At 40.6% G+C, this 18,018-nt stretch overlaps 2 protein-coding genes across 7 annotated transcripts in view; one reads left to right on the plus strand and one right to left on the minus strand.

Annotated features, from left to right (window-relative positions):
• The window catches only part of MS3_00009874 (uncharacterized protein), a gene marked incomplete at its 5' end in the record, with an annotated part of 55,951 nt that extends 46,539 nt beyond the window's left edge, over window positions 1–9,412 (plus strand). For 2 of the 3 annotated variants that reach the window (XM_051218280.1, XM_051218282.1), the window contains 4 exons: window positions 3,983–4,277; window positions 5,751–6,554; window positions 7,901–8,216; window positions 8,796–9,412. In XM_051218280.1, the coding sequence (XP_051074124.1) occupies window positions 3,983–4,277; window positions 5,751–6,554; window positions 7,901–8,216; window positions 8,796–9,151 (1,771 nt within the window). In that variant the 3' untranslated portion in view covers window positions 9,152–9,412. The remainder of the gene's footprint in view (window positions 1–3,982; window positions 4,278–5,750; window positions 6,555–7,900; window positions 8,217–8,795) is intronic. The other variant, XM_051218281.1, reaches the window with a different exon arrangement.
• A 62-nt stretch (window positions 9,413–9,474) lies between these two features.
• On the minus strand, window positions 9,475–13,666 carry INTS6_1 (Integrator complex subunit 6; the record flags this gene model as incomplete). 4 transcript variants are annotated; one of them, XM_035730781.2, is made up of 12 exons in its annotated part: window positions 13,473–13,666; window positions 13,362–13,433; window positions 13,171–13,329; window positions 13,048–13,137; window positions 12,586–13,011; window positions 12,269–12,551; window positions 12,148–12,236; window positions 11,932–12,114; window positions 11,416–11,896; window positions 11,082–11,381; window positions 10,811–11,007; window positions 9,475–10,446 (listed from the first exon to the last, which is right to left on the minus strand). In XM_035730781.2, the coding sequence occupies exons 1-12, from the start codon at window positions 13,581–13,583 to the stop codon at window positions 9,475–9,477; spliced, it is 3,363 nt and encodes a 1,120-aa protein (XP_035586326.2). In that variant the 5' UTR covers window positions 13,584–13,666. The 4 variants fall into 4 exon arrangements, with proteins under 4 accessions (XP_035586326.2, XP_051074128.1, XP_051074130.1 ...); XM_051218283.1 differs by lacking the exon at window positions 9,475–10,446 and having other exon boundaries at window positions 10,456–11,010; XM_051218285.1 differs by lacking the exon at window positions 9,475–10,446 and having other exon boundaries at window positions 10,544–11,007; window positions 11,932–13,011; window positions 13,048–13,329.
• Between the last annotated feature and the right edge of the window lie 4,352 nt (window positions 13,667–18,018).

Here is an 18,018-nt window from a genome sequence, read left to right on the forward strand (position 1 = left end):
GCAGCAGCAGCAGCAGCAGCAGCAGCAGCAGCAGCAGCAGCAGCAGCAGCAGCAGCAGCAGCAGCAGCAGCAGCAGCAGCAGCAGCAGCAGCAGCAGCAGCAGCAGCAGCAGCAGCAGCAGCAGCAGCAGCAGCAGCAGCAGCAGCAGCAGCAGCAGCAGCAGCAGCAGCAGCAGCAGCAGCAGCAGCAGCAGCAGCAGCAGCAGCAGCAGCAGCAGCAGCAGCAGCAGCAGCAGCAGCAGCAGCAGCAGCAGCAGCAGCAGCAGCAGCAGCAGCAGCAGCAGCAGCAGCAGCAGCAGCAGCAGCAGCAGCAGCAGCAGCAGCAGCAGCAGCAGCAGCAGCAGCAGCAGCAGCAGCAGCAGCAGCAGCAGCAGCAGCAGCAGCAGCAGCAGCAGCAGCAGCAGCAGCAGCAGCAGCAGCAGCAGCAGCAGCAGCAGCAGCAGCAGCAGCAGCAGCAGCAGCAGCAGCAGCAGCAGCAGCAGCAGCAGCAGCAGCAGCAGCAGCAGCAGCAGCAGCAGCAGCAGCAGCAGCAGCAGCAGCAGCAGCAGCAGCAGCAGCAGCAGCAGCAGCAGCAGCAGCAGCAGCAGCAGCAGCAGCAGCAGCAGCAGCAGCAGCAGCAGCAGCAGCAGCAGCAGCAGCAGCAGCAGCAGCAGCAGCAGCAGCAGCAGCAGCAGCAGCAGCAGCAGCAGCAGCAGCAGCAGCAGCAGCAGCAGCAGCAGCAGCAGCAGCAGCAGCAGCAGCAGCAGCAGCAGCAGCAGCAGCAGCAGCAGCAGCAGCAGCAGCAGCAGCAGCAGCAGCAGCAGCAGCAGCAGCAGCAGCAGCAGCAGCAGCAGCAGCAGCAGCAGCAGCAGCAGCAGCAGCAGCAGCAGCAGCAGCAGCAGCAGCAGCAGCAGCAGCAGCAGCAGCAGCAGCAGCAGCAGCAGCAGCAGCAGCAGCAGCAGCAGCAGCAGCAGCAGCAGCAGCAGCAGCAGCAGCAGCAGCAGCAGCAGCAGCAGCAGCAGCAGCAGCAGCAGCAGCAGCAGCAGCAGCAGCAGCAGCAGCAGCAGCAGCAGCAGCAGCAGCAGCAGCAGCAGCAGCAGCAGCAGCAGCAGCAGCAGCAGCAGCAGCAGCAGCAGCAGCAGCAGCAGCAGCAGCAGCAGCAGCAGCAGCAGCAGCAGCAGCAGCAGCAGCAGCAGCAGCAGCAGCAGCAGCAGCAGCAGCAGCAGCAGCAGCAGCAGCAGCAGCAGCAGCAGCAGCAGCAGCAGCAGCAGCAGCAGCAGCAGCAGCAGCAGCAGCAGCAGCAGCAGCAGCAGCAGCAGCAGCAGCAGCAGCAGCAGCAGCAGCAGCAGCAGCAGCAGCAGCAGCAGCAGCAGCAGCAGCAGCAGCAGCAGCAGCAGCAGCAGCAGCAGCAGCAGCAGCAGCAGCAGCAGCAGCAGCAGCAGCAGCAGCAGCAGCAGCAGCAGCAGCAGCAGCAGCAGCAGCAGCAGCAGCAGCAGCAGCAGCAGCAGCAGCAGCAGCAGCAGCAGCAGCAGCAGCAGCAGCAGCAGCAGCAGCAGCAGCAGCAGCAGCAGCAGCAGCAGCAGCAGCAGCAGCAGCAGCAGCAGCAGCAGCAGCAGCAGCAGCAGCAGCAGCAGCAGCAGCAGCAGCAGCAGCAGCAGCAGCAGCAGCAGCAGCAGCAGCAGCAGCAGCAGCAGCAGCAGCAGCAGCAGCAGCAGCAGCAGCAGCAGCAGCAGCAGCAGCAGCAGCAGCAGCAGCAGCAGCAGCAGCAGCAGCAGCAGCAGCAGCAGCAGCAGCAGCAGCAGCAGCAGCAGCAGCAGCAGCAGCAGCAGCAGCAGCAGCAGCAGCAGCAGCAGCAGCAGCAGCAGCAGCAGCAGCAGCAGCAGCAGCAGCAGCAGCAGCAGCAGCAGCAGCAGCAGCAGCAGCAGCAGCAGCAGCAGCAGCAGCAGCAGCAGCAGCAGCAGCAGCAGCAGCAGCAGCAGCAGCAGCAGCAGCAGCAGCAGCAGCAGCAGCAGCAGCAGCAGCAGCAGCAGCAGCAGCAGCAGCAGCAGCAGCAGCAGCAGCAGCAGCAGCAGCAGCAGCAGCAGCAGCAGCAGCAGCAGCAGCAGCAGCAGCAGCAGCAGCAGCAGCAGCAGCAGCAGCAGCAGCAGCAGCAGCAGCAGCAGCAGCAGCAGCAGCAGCAGCAGCAGCAGCAGCAGCAGCAGCAGCAGCAGCAGCAGCAGCAGCAGCAGCAGCAGCAGCAGCAGCAGCAGCAGCAGCAGCAGCAGCAGCAGCAGCAGCAGCAGCAGCAGCAGCAGCAGCAGCAGCAGCAGCAGCAGCAGCAGCAGCAGCAGCAGCAGCAGCAGCAGCAGCAGCAGCAGCAGCAGCAGCAGCAGCAGCAGCAGCAGCAGCAGCAGCAGCAGCAGCAGCAGCAGCAGCAGCAGCAGCAGCAGCAGCAGCAGCAGCAGCAGCAGCAGCAGCAGCAGCAGCAGCAGCAGCAGCAGCAGCAGCAGCAGCAGCAGCAGCAGCAGCAGCAGCAGCAGCAGCAGCAGCAGCAGCAGCAGCAGCAGCAGCAGCAGCAGCAGCAGCAGCAGCAGCAGCAGCAGCAGCAGCAGCAGCAGCAGCAGCAGCAGCAGCAGCAGCAGCAGCAGCAGCAGCAGCAGCAGCAGCAGCAGCAGCAGCAGCAGCAGCAGCAGCAGCAGCAGCAGCAGCAGCAGCAGCAGCAGCAGCAGCAGCAGCAGCAGCAGCAGCAGCAGCAGCAGCAGCAGCAGCAGCAGCAGCAGCAGCAGCAGCAGCAGCAGCAGCAGCAGCAGCAGCAGCAGCAGCAGCAGCAGCAGCAGCAGCAGCAGCAGCAGCAGCAGCAGCAGCAGCAGCAGCAGCAGCAGCAGCAGCAGCAGCAGCAGCAGCAGCAGCAGCAGCAGCAGCAGCAGCAGCAGCAGCAGCAGCAGCAGCAGCAGCAGCAGCAGCAGCAGCAGCAGCAGCAGCAGCAGCAGCAGCAGCAGCAGCAGCAGCAGCAGCAGCAGCAGCAGCAGCAGCAGCAGCAGCAGCAGCAGCAGCAGCAGCAGCAGCAGCAGCAGCAGCAGCAGCAGCAGCAGCAGCAGCAGCAGCAGCAGCAGCAGCAGCAGCAGCAGCAGCAGCAGCAGCAGCAGCAGCAGCAGCAGCAGCAGCAGCAGCAGCAGCAGCAGTAGCAGTAGTAGCAGTAGTAGTAGTAGTAGTAGTAGTAGAACAAAAATACTATACCTTAGTAATATGGCTTGAAAAGACTGGAAATGTTTGGATGAATGAATACTGCAATTCAATATCGTAAAGTAAGATAAAGAAGGAATGCATCTGCACTGTTGTGAATGACTCACAGCCATATTAATTAAATTCTCCAAGAATTGGTTACGATGCCCACGTGGACCCAAACCAGGTGGTCTGCATCTGTTAAGATTGCTTAGACCAACAGTCAATGACTGATCCCACTTCTAAGTTTGCCCGCCCCCAACTTTCTTCCAACCTATTTGTATTAAAGTTGATTTTCCAACAGGTGTGATTAAGTCTAATATACAGTAAAACAACTATTTAATTATTTGATCACATTAAATTAACCTGAACATTTATCAGCTATTCGTTTGTCAATGCTATATTGACAGAAATCCTAATACTTACGCTTTCCGCAATCGAATAGAAGCATATATTCACAGCCTTGATAGATTAAATAAATACTTGCTTTCAAATCTTAGCATCACTTACCATTTCGTCTTCTATATTTACACAAAAATATACCGCTAAATCTATCCCATTCCTTGAAGTAAAGTCATCCAGAGGAAGGACTTATGTTCATTTATCCTAATAACCTCTATTTGAAAGTCTAATTTCCAGTTTGTTGCTAAGTAATTAACTATTTCGTGCAGTGTCAATAGCTTATAATTTTGTTTTCACTGTGATCAAATCATCTGACGTCAACGTCTGTGCAAAATATACTATATCACGTTCGGATCTTTTACTAAAATTTCAATCGTCTTTTCTTTAATTGATGTATTTAGTACGGCACCTGATGCTGGAATTACACAAATTTTAGCCCAACTTTATGAAGCTTCCAAAAGATTGCACGAAGCCTCAGCCAATACTAAAGACCCAGATACTTTAGTTGTCAAACCGCCTCCTAGATCGAATTCTGCTCCTAGTACTTACTCAAGAAATGATCAAAACAGTTATTTGTCAGCCAGTTTAACTGACCCTCTCTCAGCAAATCAATTTCTTGCACAGGACCAATGGCAAGATCCTAAGCAATCTAGAGTGGATAATTCATACGAAACGGAGAGAAATATTAGAATCAAAGTAAGCTCATTATGATATTGATCACATCATTATGTATCAGACAATTGGAATGCAATTGTCATCAAAATCTAGTTGTTGTCTTATATCCTAAAGCAATTTGTACGCATTTGTATCTGTGAATATTCCAGTTTACTTTTGAAATGCTATCATATATTTCGAAACTAACTTATGTTATTATTCCTTCGTAATGTGGTATAATGTTTCTTCCCCTTGATATAACCATATTTTGCATACAATTTAACACGAGAAATATTTCAAAGTTAAAATAATTTTAGTGAAACAAATTTTATCATTAAAACAATGATAATAGTTCTCAATCGGTTTTATTACACTTTGATGTCATTATAACTTGAGAAAATACCTTCCTTATTCAATGTATTCTTGTTAATTTATATAGTTTTATGACTGTACAATTATTGGAAATGTTACTTTTGATACATAAATTGAACATCAATTGTAACTCATCATTTTTAACTTCGGCCATGTTTATACATGTATATGACCATTCAGTGAATGATTCATAGCCTTATCTTAATCGAAGCTGCACAAATTCAACTTTCTGATCATCACTGATACACTCAAAGGTACTAAATATGTTTGCAATTACTGATTTTAATTCTGTAACACAGTTAACATTAAATTAGTTACTGAAATTAATCCAAACATCTTGGTTATATTTATTGTTTATAAAAGCGTTGGCGGAAATATGTTTACATAATGAACTTACACAAAATTCATAATTGTAAATGAAACTATCACGAATTGAACTGACCGTCATCATGGACTGAGATTAGCGTGAATACTACAGAAAAGCAGGTCTATTATAGTGTGAAGCCAGTGATCCATATATCTAACTTCTGTCAATTTATAACATAGCACAACCATTATCTAATTTCATCAATCACATTTGTCTCAATTACGATCTGCTAATTAGTGGCAAGTTGTGGAAGGTGAATATCTGAAGTTTTATTAGGAAATTGTGATTAGTGACGTTCAAAATTGGGACAGATACAACCAATGACATTGAGAAACAATCGCGGTTTACCGCTAATTGATTGGAGTTGCGAATATCGACTGTTCTGTTCCAAGTCAATGTTCTTAAGGTTAAGTGTTCATCATGGGTTGAATCGTGTGGCGTCTTGAGTATACACTACTAAAGAGCCTCAGACTGTGACGAAACAAGCTGTCCAGTACATACTTTAAATTCAACTTCTCTGCGCAGACCATCGAACTAGATTAGTATTTTTAATCTTAGATATTTAAATTTTCTAACACGTAATAGAGAATGTAACTGGTTGTTTTTGCAACAAAAAATAAATTATATAATCTGTTTTATTCAGTTATCTCCATTTACAGATTTTTAAAACACAAAAACATCGTATTTCATAGCTTTTTACCTGTAAATATCTACACCTTATACCAATACTCCGTTTACCACATAGATTACTTTGACTTGTTTCCTTCATTTTGTAGAGTGGAAGTGGAAATCAACCGAATACTTTACAATATCCAGATGATTCTCTCTCCCAAACTTACGAGCAGTCATCGAGTCGATTCAATAATATGTTTACTGACGACCTTCAAAGTAAAAACGATCCTCGTATGTACGGTTCTGTTATGAATGCTGATACTAAAAGAACAGGAATTAATCAAGGTACAGATTCAAATAGGTACTATGATCGAAAATCTGCACAACAATGGTCACAGAAATCTAGTGGGCGCAATAATTGGGGTAATGTTGATCATCAAAGAAATAAATGGAAATCTAGTGGTTCCACAGACTTCAACATACCAATTTTTCAAGAACTCACAACCGAATTGGGACACTTAACAACGGAAATGACGACAACAACAACTATGACGACGACGTTTTCTCCAACTACTGTTACAGCTTCCGCTGTGTTACTAACCAATGCCACGAGATTAGTTACAACATCAAGTGCATTAGAAAAACCAAGTGATTTATCATCACTGGAAGTGAAGGATATTGTTACAGAAAGTGTTACAAGACAAACACCTCTTACTGTCCGGACAGATTCTGCATTAGATAGGCATCCACAAACTACAACACAACGTTACATAGACCCAACGTTGAAATCAGGCACATACACGGAATCACTTTTACCGTCAACTGACCAATCAAGCAATATTGGATTTTTGCCAGACGATGAGGACAATACTCAAGTGATCTCAAGACAAATGCCTTATCAAACACCTGGTTCTCAAAATATTAATTCTTGGCATCAAACCTCTGAGGTTTCTCAACGTTTTGGCGAAGTGAGTTTTTGAATGTTTGAATATCGAAGACAACACTTATACAGTTTATTCTCTTTCATTCCTTATGACAGATCATGAGACAGTAAAAGTGTATTCTGTGTACTTTAGCTTATAATATTTATCTATGTGGTGCATATGATTTCGATACAACTCTTCGTTCTGTTCCAGCATCTTTATCCTGGACTATTATAAATTGTCTGTAAAATATTAATAGGTTTCATAAGATCAGTATTTTAACTTGGCGACCGACCGAGTCGATTAAGGTCATGACATCTAATATTTCAGTAATGTAACAGCTAGTTATGTCCTCAGGGAAATAACATGAAAACACCTAATTATTTCATACCAGTTTCGCGGTACTGATATGATGTGGTAACCTGAAGCGATACATATATGTTCCAGGTTCTGCTTGACTGAGCAGTCAAGTACTGAATGTTTTTCTATTGATCTATGATTACCAATAAACCCTTCACTTTGTAAGAAGTTTGATATTACTAAGTTAAAATACGTTTTGTCTGTATGGTATAATGTATATTTTTAAAACTAGCCACGTTAAACATCTAATGTAGTATTCTTTTTATGTGTAACCATATATATATATATATATATATATATATATATATATATATATATATATCGCTAACAAAATTTGGCAACTTTCCTTTGAATATTTTTTAATTCTTATTAGCGACTTGTGTGGTATACAGAATACACTTCAAAACGTTATTATATAAGGCTTATTCGTAAACAACATGTCGCTTATTGAACAGTCTTTAAGTTTCATTTATTTTTGCACATTTAGTAGTCTTAAACTTAGAAGCTGGTTTTCGTGGAATCTATCTACATGTAAGTGATTCAGCTCTCCACCTGGAAATCTGAATTATGTGATTATACAGTAAAATACTATAGATATTGTTCAACATGCTTCTTACGTACAATATAGTACGAAATATAATATTGTCTTCCCATTCTAATTAGTCAGAATCTGAATAGGAAAACTTATCTACCTAAATGTTGTGTAAATTTCACCAGTGCAATAAAAAATAATGTGAATGAATAGCTAGCAATCACAACAACCTGTTACCTCAAAATGTTAAACTAAGATGCTTCTCGAGGTTCTAGGTCTTTTGGTTAAAAGACAAGATTAAAGCAGTTGTGCTACCCTGCCGTATTTTACATTGCTAAGCTTATAGTTCAAAGTAGCGAATGATACTACAAGTAAACGTAACCGCTCATAGATGCATCATAAATTAAACTAGTTACCAAGGATTTCACTGGTTCCGGAACATACGTTTATTAGATACCATATCACGTGACCTGATGCACTGCTTTATTTTTATTTATAGGGCTCCGGAAATCGAGGCAGTGGTAAAGCACCATCAGTCCTTACACCACAATATCAAAGGTCCCGAGATTTATGGCCACAGTCCGGCAGAGAATCGGCAATCCCCAACGCCGCAGATACGCGTTACACTGAAGACTTTATTGATCCCCAACCAGACAAAAATTTAGCTTTCTATCCAAGCACGCAAGAGCCAGAAAATCGAGGGGATGAAGAAGCTTGGAACGTTTCTCCCGATAAGTTAGCTTCAGGGTTTCTGGAAGGAGTTAGTGGAATGGGCCCCAACATAGAGTGGAATGAGGACAAAAACGATCACCACAGTAAGTGTCTTAAACCTGTTGTGATACACATAATTTGGGATGAACTTAGTATCTGTTAATTCTTTAAACGAACAAACTACTTTTGTTTTGTTTGCTCGTTATTATAGGAGCAGATAATTTTCATGTCCAGTTATTTATTATTTCGCACGTAGGGCCGATGACTTAATTAACAATCATTTGGCATCCAACGAACAACAACTGAAACCTTAACCCGTATCGGAACTTGAGTTTCTTTAGACCAATTTCCAAGACGAAGTTGTCAAACAAACCTTTTCTCTGTTGTTCAGCAGTTTGTTGTGTGACTCAATTCGCACATTAATATAGAGAAAGTTCTTAACCACACATCAACATAAATTGGAAATCACAATGTGCGTAGAATTACTCCATAAGTGAAAGATTTGTAATTTTTTAACATTAACTTAAGAAAGGCAATAATAATTTAAACCTTGAACGGAGAACATGAGCATGAAATAATCTGAATGCCTAATAATTAATTCAAAGCTCTCTCATGATGTATCCTGTTACAACAATATCAGTTTCCAATTTTTGTTAATCTGAACCGAGTTTTTTTCATTTCAGCAGGCTCGTCACAGTGGCAAGGTGCATCGGGAAGTAGTAGGAGTGGCAACACAGTTCCTGAGGATACACCCATACTGCATCCCCCAACTCAGCCAACGCAACCACCTATTCCACCGCGGGTCGACAATATTCCGGAGACCCTTCCACAACCACCCCTGCCACCCCCAGAAGTGTGGGTACCAGCAAAGTTAAGTCCCGGACAGCCGGTGCCACCCATATTGCTAATACGAGAATATAGTGTTGAAGGTCCCCTATACGAAAAGGAAGACACTGTCTCTCATACCTACAACTCAGCATCCCACCAACAGTTAATCACGTCTATATTTTTACCTCTAATCATTATATTTATCCTTTAAACCGAACAATGACTTTCTCAGTTACATTTTCTTGAAATGTACATAGGCACATTTGATAGCCTTTGCTCAAAATGTATTTACATGTATCTTGTTAACATTTTGAATTGCTTGTGTTCTCTTAATATTCATTTTTACTCCATCGATCTAAAGCTTTGCATTTATACAAGGTCACATGTTTAAAAATATATATCCTACACAGACCTAAACTCGCATTTACATCTTTTTCAGAGGATCTAAGCATTAAATAAAGGTGACTTGGCGTAACAAAATCATTCTTTGCATTTGAAAAAAAAGAAAGACGTCATTAGTATAATATAATGAGGTTATATTTCGACGTTTGTTAAAGGGTCTTCTGATGCAACTGTGGAAGCTCCATTTATAGGAACCCACGGTTTATTTGAATCCAGAACACAACGGAAGATCAGTGGACCAAGTCCAAACCAACTTAGGGAGTTAGGACAGTGAAGCCTTAAGCGGTGCACAGCAATCTGACCTTCAAAGTATGTTGCAGGTTCTTGCTCAGGTGTTGTGGACCTAGCTCGAATTTCTTCAGATGTTATTTGCGTATTCACAAAAGCTGGGCGAACGTACGGGAAAGGATCTATGGTCAGGTAACCCCTTTCTGGGTTGAATACGTTAGTTATTTCATCTGAACCTACATAGTCTAGGCGTAAAAGTCTTAACGCAGGAACAGGTCCACGTGCTTTCCAACTTATACGAGCAGGATTTATTTGGTTGGTTTTGATATTGAAGATAACACCCAAAATAACAGGTTGTGATTTTCCACCACTAGAGCTAAGGATGTTATTTTCACCGACACAGCATACCCCAAGTTCATAATTGTGATCACTACATATTAGTGATGAAAGTATTTCAACTAGTACAGAATGTGAAATGTTTCGTGGATCTGGAAAACCCCCGACTATGTGGACTGTGACATTAACACTTTCTTTTGAAAAGAAGAAACGTTCGGAATTTCTGAAAAATGACCTGGCGCGCAATGGAGTATCCAGATGTCCTATCGAACAACCAACCGGACAACGTAAGACGACAATGTAACAGGACGTTGCATCATCAGAAGTTGTGTATTCTGGAATGATATTGTTTGCAGGTACATTGGTGACCAGTAGTGGTATAGTGGCCATTTCACCTTGATGGACGTAAACTGAGGAAAGACAATCCTTAACGTCGATTAACTCCCTTTTTTTGAAATCATCCGCGATGCTCTTAATGAATGAACTTGTCGAGAACAATTGAGCGAATACGTATATCGACGACTTTTCGCAATTATATCTCTTCCCATCGAAATTAAGCACCATTCACTCTTCAAGCAACCTAAAACTAATGTTGAATAGAACATCAGTAATAATCTAAAGCGATAAAACCATAGAATTATGAATTGTTAGCAATTTTGTTGTATTTCAACAGTGTACAAACTAGCGAGCAAAATGTTATTATGAAAATAAGGCCGTTTCTGAAAGAACATTTGGGGAATTTATACACCATGTACAAGATTAATAATAAACCCTCAGTTATTTACATCTGAAAGTATTAAGTATGTAAAAGTTTTATACAAAATAAATTAAGTAGATCATAATATACAGATCGATTTGATCAGGACCACCCATTTAACTGAATATGGTTTATTTTAGCGGTCACCTGATTCGATTTTTGCAAAATAACACGATCTTTCGAATTCTCACTTTGCAGCAACCATGTTCGCCAGTCGCTTAGTAAAAAATATAGACATGATCTTCTGAATCTCAAAGCTTCTGACATCAACATCGAAACCACAGCTTCTCTTTGTCCAATTGAACCAGTGAGTTCATTCATACGGTCAAATAACAGTACTGCATCTACTAAGTGGAAAAGATTAACGGTTAGACAATGTAAACGAAAGAACTAAAAGTCCTTGTACATACAAACCTACCTGTATAAGGCTGTCGAACCAAATGAATTAATTCGAACATAATTTTCTTGTTTAATTTAAAACTTTCCAATGACGATGCATTTCTAGTATCAAAAGTATTTGTTTTTTCAATAATTGCTTGGTTGGCGAATCTTGAGTGGTTTATTAAGGAAGGGGAATTGTCGGCATATGTGGGAGATGAAATCGCGCTTGATATTTCTTCACTGAAAGTATTATCCGAAGATCTAGGCGATGACAGCGGTGAAGATTTCGGCGAGAAAAAACGCCAATTTAGGTGATTAATATACGGAGGTAAGGGACCTAAAAAAAGTTGACTGGCTGAATTCTATCTTACCTTTGACTCTTGCTTGAGGATTTTTGGTGGTTTGTGCAGACTTTTTCCGCCCAAAATTGAGCAAAACTGTATTCGGATTACAAGAATTAACTTGCAATGAATCCATCTCATCAACGAAACCTTCATCCGCGACGAAGGATGTAGACTTCCGTCGGAAAGGGTTTCCGAATGTATCCGACCGTTCAGGAGTTGGATTTATCTCCCTCAAAGGTGTTTCGACCTGCCGGGAATTTCTGTAGTTAACATAATCACCCATTAAGGCGACTGGTTGTTGATGAATCAAGTCAACTGCTCGGATGCTAGATGAACCATTTAGGAGGTTATCAAGTTCATGCCTCATTTTTCCCAAAACTACGCGCAACTTGGTTCGAGATATATTACAAGGTCGGAGAGAATTTGAATGAAGACGCTTAGGTTTGATATACATCGATTTAAATTCACGTAGCGGCCACAAAGGTAAAGGCAATAAGGCTGATGGTAACTAAAACAAAACAAATAACTAAGGTATTTACTTACAGTAACAGTTGGGTTTGTGGGGCTGTCAGTTTGCGTCATACGCACGAAGTTATCGTATTCAATTTTAGCTGAATGCCGAAGCTTTTGCAAAGAATGTTTCAATTGATAAGGAAGTGCACGGTCAATAGCTTCAGGCTTAATCATCCCGACAAACCCTATTCGTTCAAACGCCTTCGCTAGGGGCTTTAAAAATCAGTAAAATCACAAGGAAAATACCATAAAGTAATATTTCGGTATGGTTCCTAGATAGTTCACAAACTGATGACCCCAGGCTTCTGTCATACGTTTATGATCACATATATCACCTTAAGATTTCATAACATATGCTGTGACTTACCAAGTAACTGAAGAAATACAGGATAATTGTAAGGAAGTATATGCAGATGTACTGACTGGAGATCACTTGATACTTTTAAATAACCAAACGGTGCATTCTGACTCTTTTTGATACCATAGCTGAAACACCGCCAAACCATATTTTGCTCCGACGAATTTAGAAATTCTTTCGTAAAATGTGATGGAGTCAACTCGTAACGGTCGACGGGGAAATACTCGGGCAACTCAGGTTCCACCACAGGAACTTTAGATACAAGGACTTCAGGATGTGCACTTCTAGGTGGCTTCAATGGAAATATAAAAATACTCTCGACATACCAACTCTGATGCTAGCATCTCATCATCAGGCCAAAATTGTTCTGGGATAGGCCAAGACGATGACCTTCCCATTAGCTTAACTGACATCAACTGCTTTACGAATTTCTCTTGGAGAGCCGCATCAACGCAGTCAGTAGACCTTCGTAATTTCAAAACCACGCCAGGTTGGCATTTTGTGACAAGACAGTCAAGACATTGGTGGAGTTCCCGACCGTCGTAAACATCAAAACTTTCACCGCCAGTTTTCTCCGCAAGTCTTTTAAGCGGCGAGATTGTTTCTGATCTTATGGAGCTACCACCATGAATATTACTGACAAATGCGGGAAAACGAAGTACCAGAGAATACATGCGGTAATCCCAACGGAAAGTCTCTTTTGTCAAAACATTCCCAAGAACGGCAGATTCTATGGAAGTTATAGATGCATCCTTTTTAGCATAATTAAAGAAATACGTCAAACTTACATTGAAAATTTGGCCATCAAAACTGTATGAGCCTATGCTAGTAGTAATACATATTATTACAGAGGGTTCAATACATGATGGATAAATCCCCTTAAAAAATATCAACTGATAAATGTTAAATACCATCCCATAATTTTCCAGTCCGAGTTGCAATCTATTTATATTTAACATCCGGAATGTTCTTTGAATACCAGTTGACAAATCAACTAAGCCGTCTGGTTTTATATTATTTAAGGCAGAATGAAGTAACTGAAGATCAACATTCTGCTTCCAACCGGTAAGCTACAACAATTAAGAAGATTGTGATGACATACTTTGACATAACTTATGTCAGAATTCAAAGTAAGCACAAAATAACGATCTACTCTTGATTTGCTCATCCTTATCTACCAGTTAATGTTATTAAGATTATTCCATAAACAAACTTTGAAAAAAATCTCTATCGCAGATTTGGCTACGTCTAGTAACGTAGTGCCTTGAAAAGTGCGCTGGTTCATTGCTGCGCTGTTGTCAAGCAGAAAAACAATAACTGTCATCTCTAGCTACTCAAGGTCATGCGGGCAAACCAGCCAATCACGAGGACACAACCACAACGCATACAGTAAAGCGCAGCACTCCTAATGCCATGATAGCCTGACACTGCATTATATATTATATCGAGCTGACAATATTGCATCCTGATTGGTCAAAATTTACAGCAGAGGCTCATATGGATATATTTGTTAAACACGCTGTTTTTTTAGCATAAGGTCTAATTTTCCTTAAATTATGGAATTTAATAGCAATAGATAATATGCGGAAACAATAGCTTCCGTCAGTAATACATATTTTCAGTTCTAATTTAATCAATAATGTATTCGGTAATTATTTCCACTCTTTATGAGCCTCCAACAATCATATATCTATAGATGTGGGCCGTATGACTGAATATATTCATCTTTTACTAAAAAGACGAAGTGTAATAATTCGTGTTCTATAGTCGTTATTTTGATTTACATCTCTAATTCTCATCCATTACAGTATGCTGACCTACAATTATTTGGCAACATTATGGAAACATCAGTTTACTTGCACCGTAGGAACAGCTACCATGGTAATATCAGTTTTTTAGACTTATAAATTAATAACTCTCAGCTCAAAGAAAGAAAGTTAGTTTTTTTAATTTTCGATGGGTTTCAGAATTCGAGCATTAACGTTCATATTGATATTGGAGTTTTAATAGTAACATTTTCTTACTTCTAAACGTGTCTGCATTTGAAATAAAAGGAATCTTATCACGTTTCTTTTTCTGCATATAAGTGACAGTGGAGATTATATCTCTATTACGATGTATTGGTAAGTTACTTTCATTCATTGAATGATACCTGGGATCTTAAATTAATATGACCATGAATTTAAGCAAGCACTTTTCTCTGAGAGAATTCGAAAGTAGCCTTGTGATGAAGAATTCAAATATCGTTAACCATACGTAGCTACTTATAAGTAGTAGGAATGCTATTTGAAAAATCAACAGCCTGGCGTTTCCAGTCATTTGTTTTCATTGGTTGTCTACAGTCGTCCGTTTTTGGTAAGCATCTTTTGATTTTCATTGTCGAGTGTACAGACTTCCTTATTTGATATACCAGGCTGACCTACGATAAGGGAATGATTAAAAGTAGACTGAGTTTTATCTCACGACAGTGATGTTTAATCTATACGTGCGTTTGTCAAAGTGTGAGTGAACACCTCCATAGAAAATGGACTCCAAGCATGTGGAGAACTTTAAATTCAAATTCACTTTATCCGAATTAAACAACCATTACATAAACCTGACTATGAATCATGGATTTTGAATTATTATATTAATCGATTTTATCTGTGGTAGTCTTTAAAATGTTTATAAGCCTTATAAGATACCTATATCTCCATATAAATCACATCACTTGTCTGAAAATTAAAGCTAAATAAACGAGAAGTGTTTAATCATTGATTCAAATATCATAAGTGTTTGAAATATGCGTACCTTTTTTTCTATATTCTATCCAAGTTCTTAATTATTCATTACACTAATTTTCCAATATAAGCAATCACATGAAAAAAAAATCCATCTATTTAAAAATGAATATCCTCTGTAAATTGATAGTTTCAAAAATAGATTTTGATTATCATAAATTATCAATGAAGTAAATAAAAATAATATTACAAGAAGTTATCACATCAGATCACTACAGTCAAAGTGAATAAACATTGTAAGATCATTAACCACTTATCAAAAACACTGAATGATGATTAGATTACTCTGTAGACATTTAACACTATTATGATAGTCTCTACTTACTCTTATCATTCCAGGTTAGAGAGATGTAATGGTTGCAGAAAATGATATTTCGAGACCCTGTGTAGACAAACGATCAAGAAACTGCATAAAATCAATTTTACATAACAAATTTTCAGTTAATCGTATTCTTCCCACATGGTTAGGTTTCAAGTATATTATCACAGTTATCTTCTAAGTCGCTCTTAAATATAGTGGAACAATGAAGCAATCCTGAGGTTATATTTAAGATGATGTCTTTATGAACTAAAATAGCTGTAATATGTTACGTATGCCCGATAACTATTTATCTCCACGTACAGTATTGGTTCGAGTAAAAGTAAATTAGCCCCCAAACGAAAACATGGCATGAGTTCATGAAATCTTTAGCTTCCGGACTGTGTTGCGTTAGTAGATGCATAGGATTTGGTTGGAGTTCATATGAAAATCGCGATCAGTGTTGAAAAACTTTAAGTGACATGAATAAGAATCGGTCACAATAACTCAGATATATCCACTATTTTCAACAACTACGTTTTTAAATTTAATTGGCGTTGTTTGGTTGTATCTTCCCATTGTTGTTTAGGACTGCAGTTGATCAGTCTCTTGTTGGTATATGTGCATCCTGTGCGGATTGCCTCGATATTGCCTTAAGTCACAAACTTTATAAGCAAAGATGGCTAGCAGTGGAATCCAGGACGCTGGTTTTGTCCTATTTGAGACTCTTCAGCTGGATATGCCTGCATCCCAGAGTTGATGTCCACTCCAGGACTCAAACCCAGCACACCCCATTGCACAAGCAAGTGGCTATCAGGACTCAGTAGCTAAGTGGATAACGCGGTGGCGTTTGAAGAGAATGGTATTGGATCCGAGTCCCGGATTGAATATCAACTCTGGGATGCAGGCACATCCAGCTGACGAGTCCCAAATAGGACGAAACGAGCGTCCTGGATTGCATTGCTAGCCGCTATTCATCTTTGCTTATGAAACACTACGTTTTTAGTTTCGACTCTGTCTAATAAATACCTTCTTTTCATTCTGTCTTTTCGAAACATATTTCCGATGTTTAGTCTTTCTAACTATCATTTCTTTTACTAATAATTCAACCCATTTTTACTAATCTTGTTAATTTCATCTCTCTGTGCTGATGTGATATGAAAAAGTATGTTAACGCTAATCTTCCCCAGACTCTACACCGGCTATTACTTGAATAGACAATAGCTATAAGTGACGGAAAATCCTTCACTGTTAAGAATAATAATATGCTAGTGAATATGTATTCTGTCGTATTGTCATTGTTATTCTACCTCTATAAATTACATTGTCAACCTTTTTGATTAATGTGCTTTGAAACTCTTCCGGCAATTCACCTCTGTATACATTCAGAAATTTGCATTGCGACGACAAGTATATTTTTTGAGAAATAGCTGTTTGTTATGAAGAGAAAATTCGTGAAAATACAAATAGAAAGTACCTATTGAGGAGAGCTATTTTTCTATCGAGTGTGAAAATTATTAGCAGTGATGTAAATGCTTCTTTTGATAATATTTATCATCTAACTTCTTGTTTACTTGTTTATACTTATATGCTTTCAGTAATTAAAAGATACAGAACACATTTTATTCAAACTTTAGGTTAGACATGAACACCGTTGGATCAATCAGTTCATGATCTCATTTACAAACGTAATGATCTCCACAAACCCATACTGATAATTAATCTTATATTCAACGAGACCTCAACATGTTCTGTAAGTCTTCAGATATCAAATTTATACACATTAGAATACAAATTTATAATGTTTAATCCCTATTCAAAGACAGTTGCTTATTCTCGGAACTTCGACTTCCCGTTGGAACTGTTCAGTTCTTTCTGTTTAATGTGTTCGAAATTCAAAGGAAGGAAGACGATAGATTTCCATTTCCTATCACTAGGTTAGAATTCCATAGTGGATACTTTTTAATTTGCGGTACGGAATAATTTATTACTGCATTCTAATACCCTTCTGAGTACTTAATTTATAAATAGAATTGACTTAGTAAATATTACTTACTTTTTAATTGAAAAATCTAATAGCTAGTTTCAGTGGATGACAGTAAATATACGTTATGACAGAATTTCGGTAATACGATGCCAATGTAGCAACCTCATTGTAATTAGTTTCTGTTGCCCCAGATCTCATGAGTGACTACTTGTGAAAATATCTTAAACAAGATGATACAACTAACCACTTTTAAAAACTTGAAATTAATTATTCTTGTTTTATTTTCATCTTGTTACATGTTTGATTAATAAATGGTGTTTTCAAACAGGTATGAACATGATCTCTAGCGTCTCTGAAAAATCATATTACAGTAATATCTTATGGATAATGTAGAAAATTATATGGATCTTATGTATGGGTTTATCTGAACCTGTCTGATCTCAACACATCGATTATAGTGCAACCTGGCATCAATATTCTTCATGTAGTCAACTTTTTGAAGAGTACGTTTGTATGAATTACCTCAAACCAATATTAGCTAATAGTCGGTTGTTGTAATTCAAACTTTTTATCGTTAATTTTTGTAACAGCTAACAAAGTTGTTATGTTTAATTGTAAAAAATGAATTACAGCACTTTAAACGTATTATTTAAACGTATTCTAAATAAAGAGAAGGCTATTTGTTTTATAATCA

The sequence above is a fragment of the Schistosoma haematobium genome, chromosome 1 (assembly GCF_000699445.3).
Source record: "Schistosoma haematobium chromosome 1, whole genome shotgun sequence".
Taxonomy (NCBI): domain Eukaryota; kingdom Metazoa; phylum Platyhelminthes; class Trematoda; order Strigeidida; family Schistosomatidae; genus Schistosoma; species Schistosoma haematobium.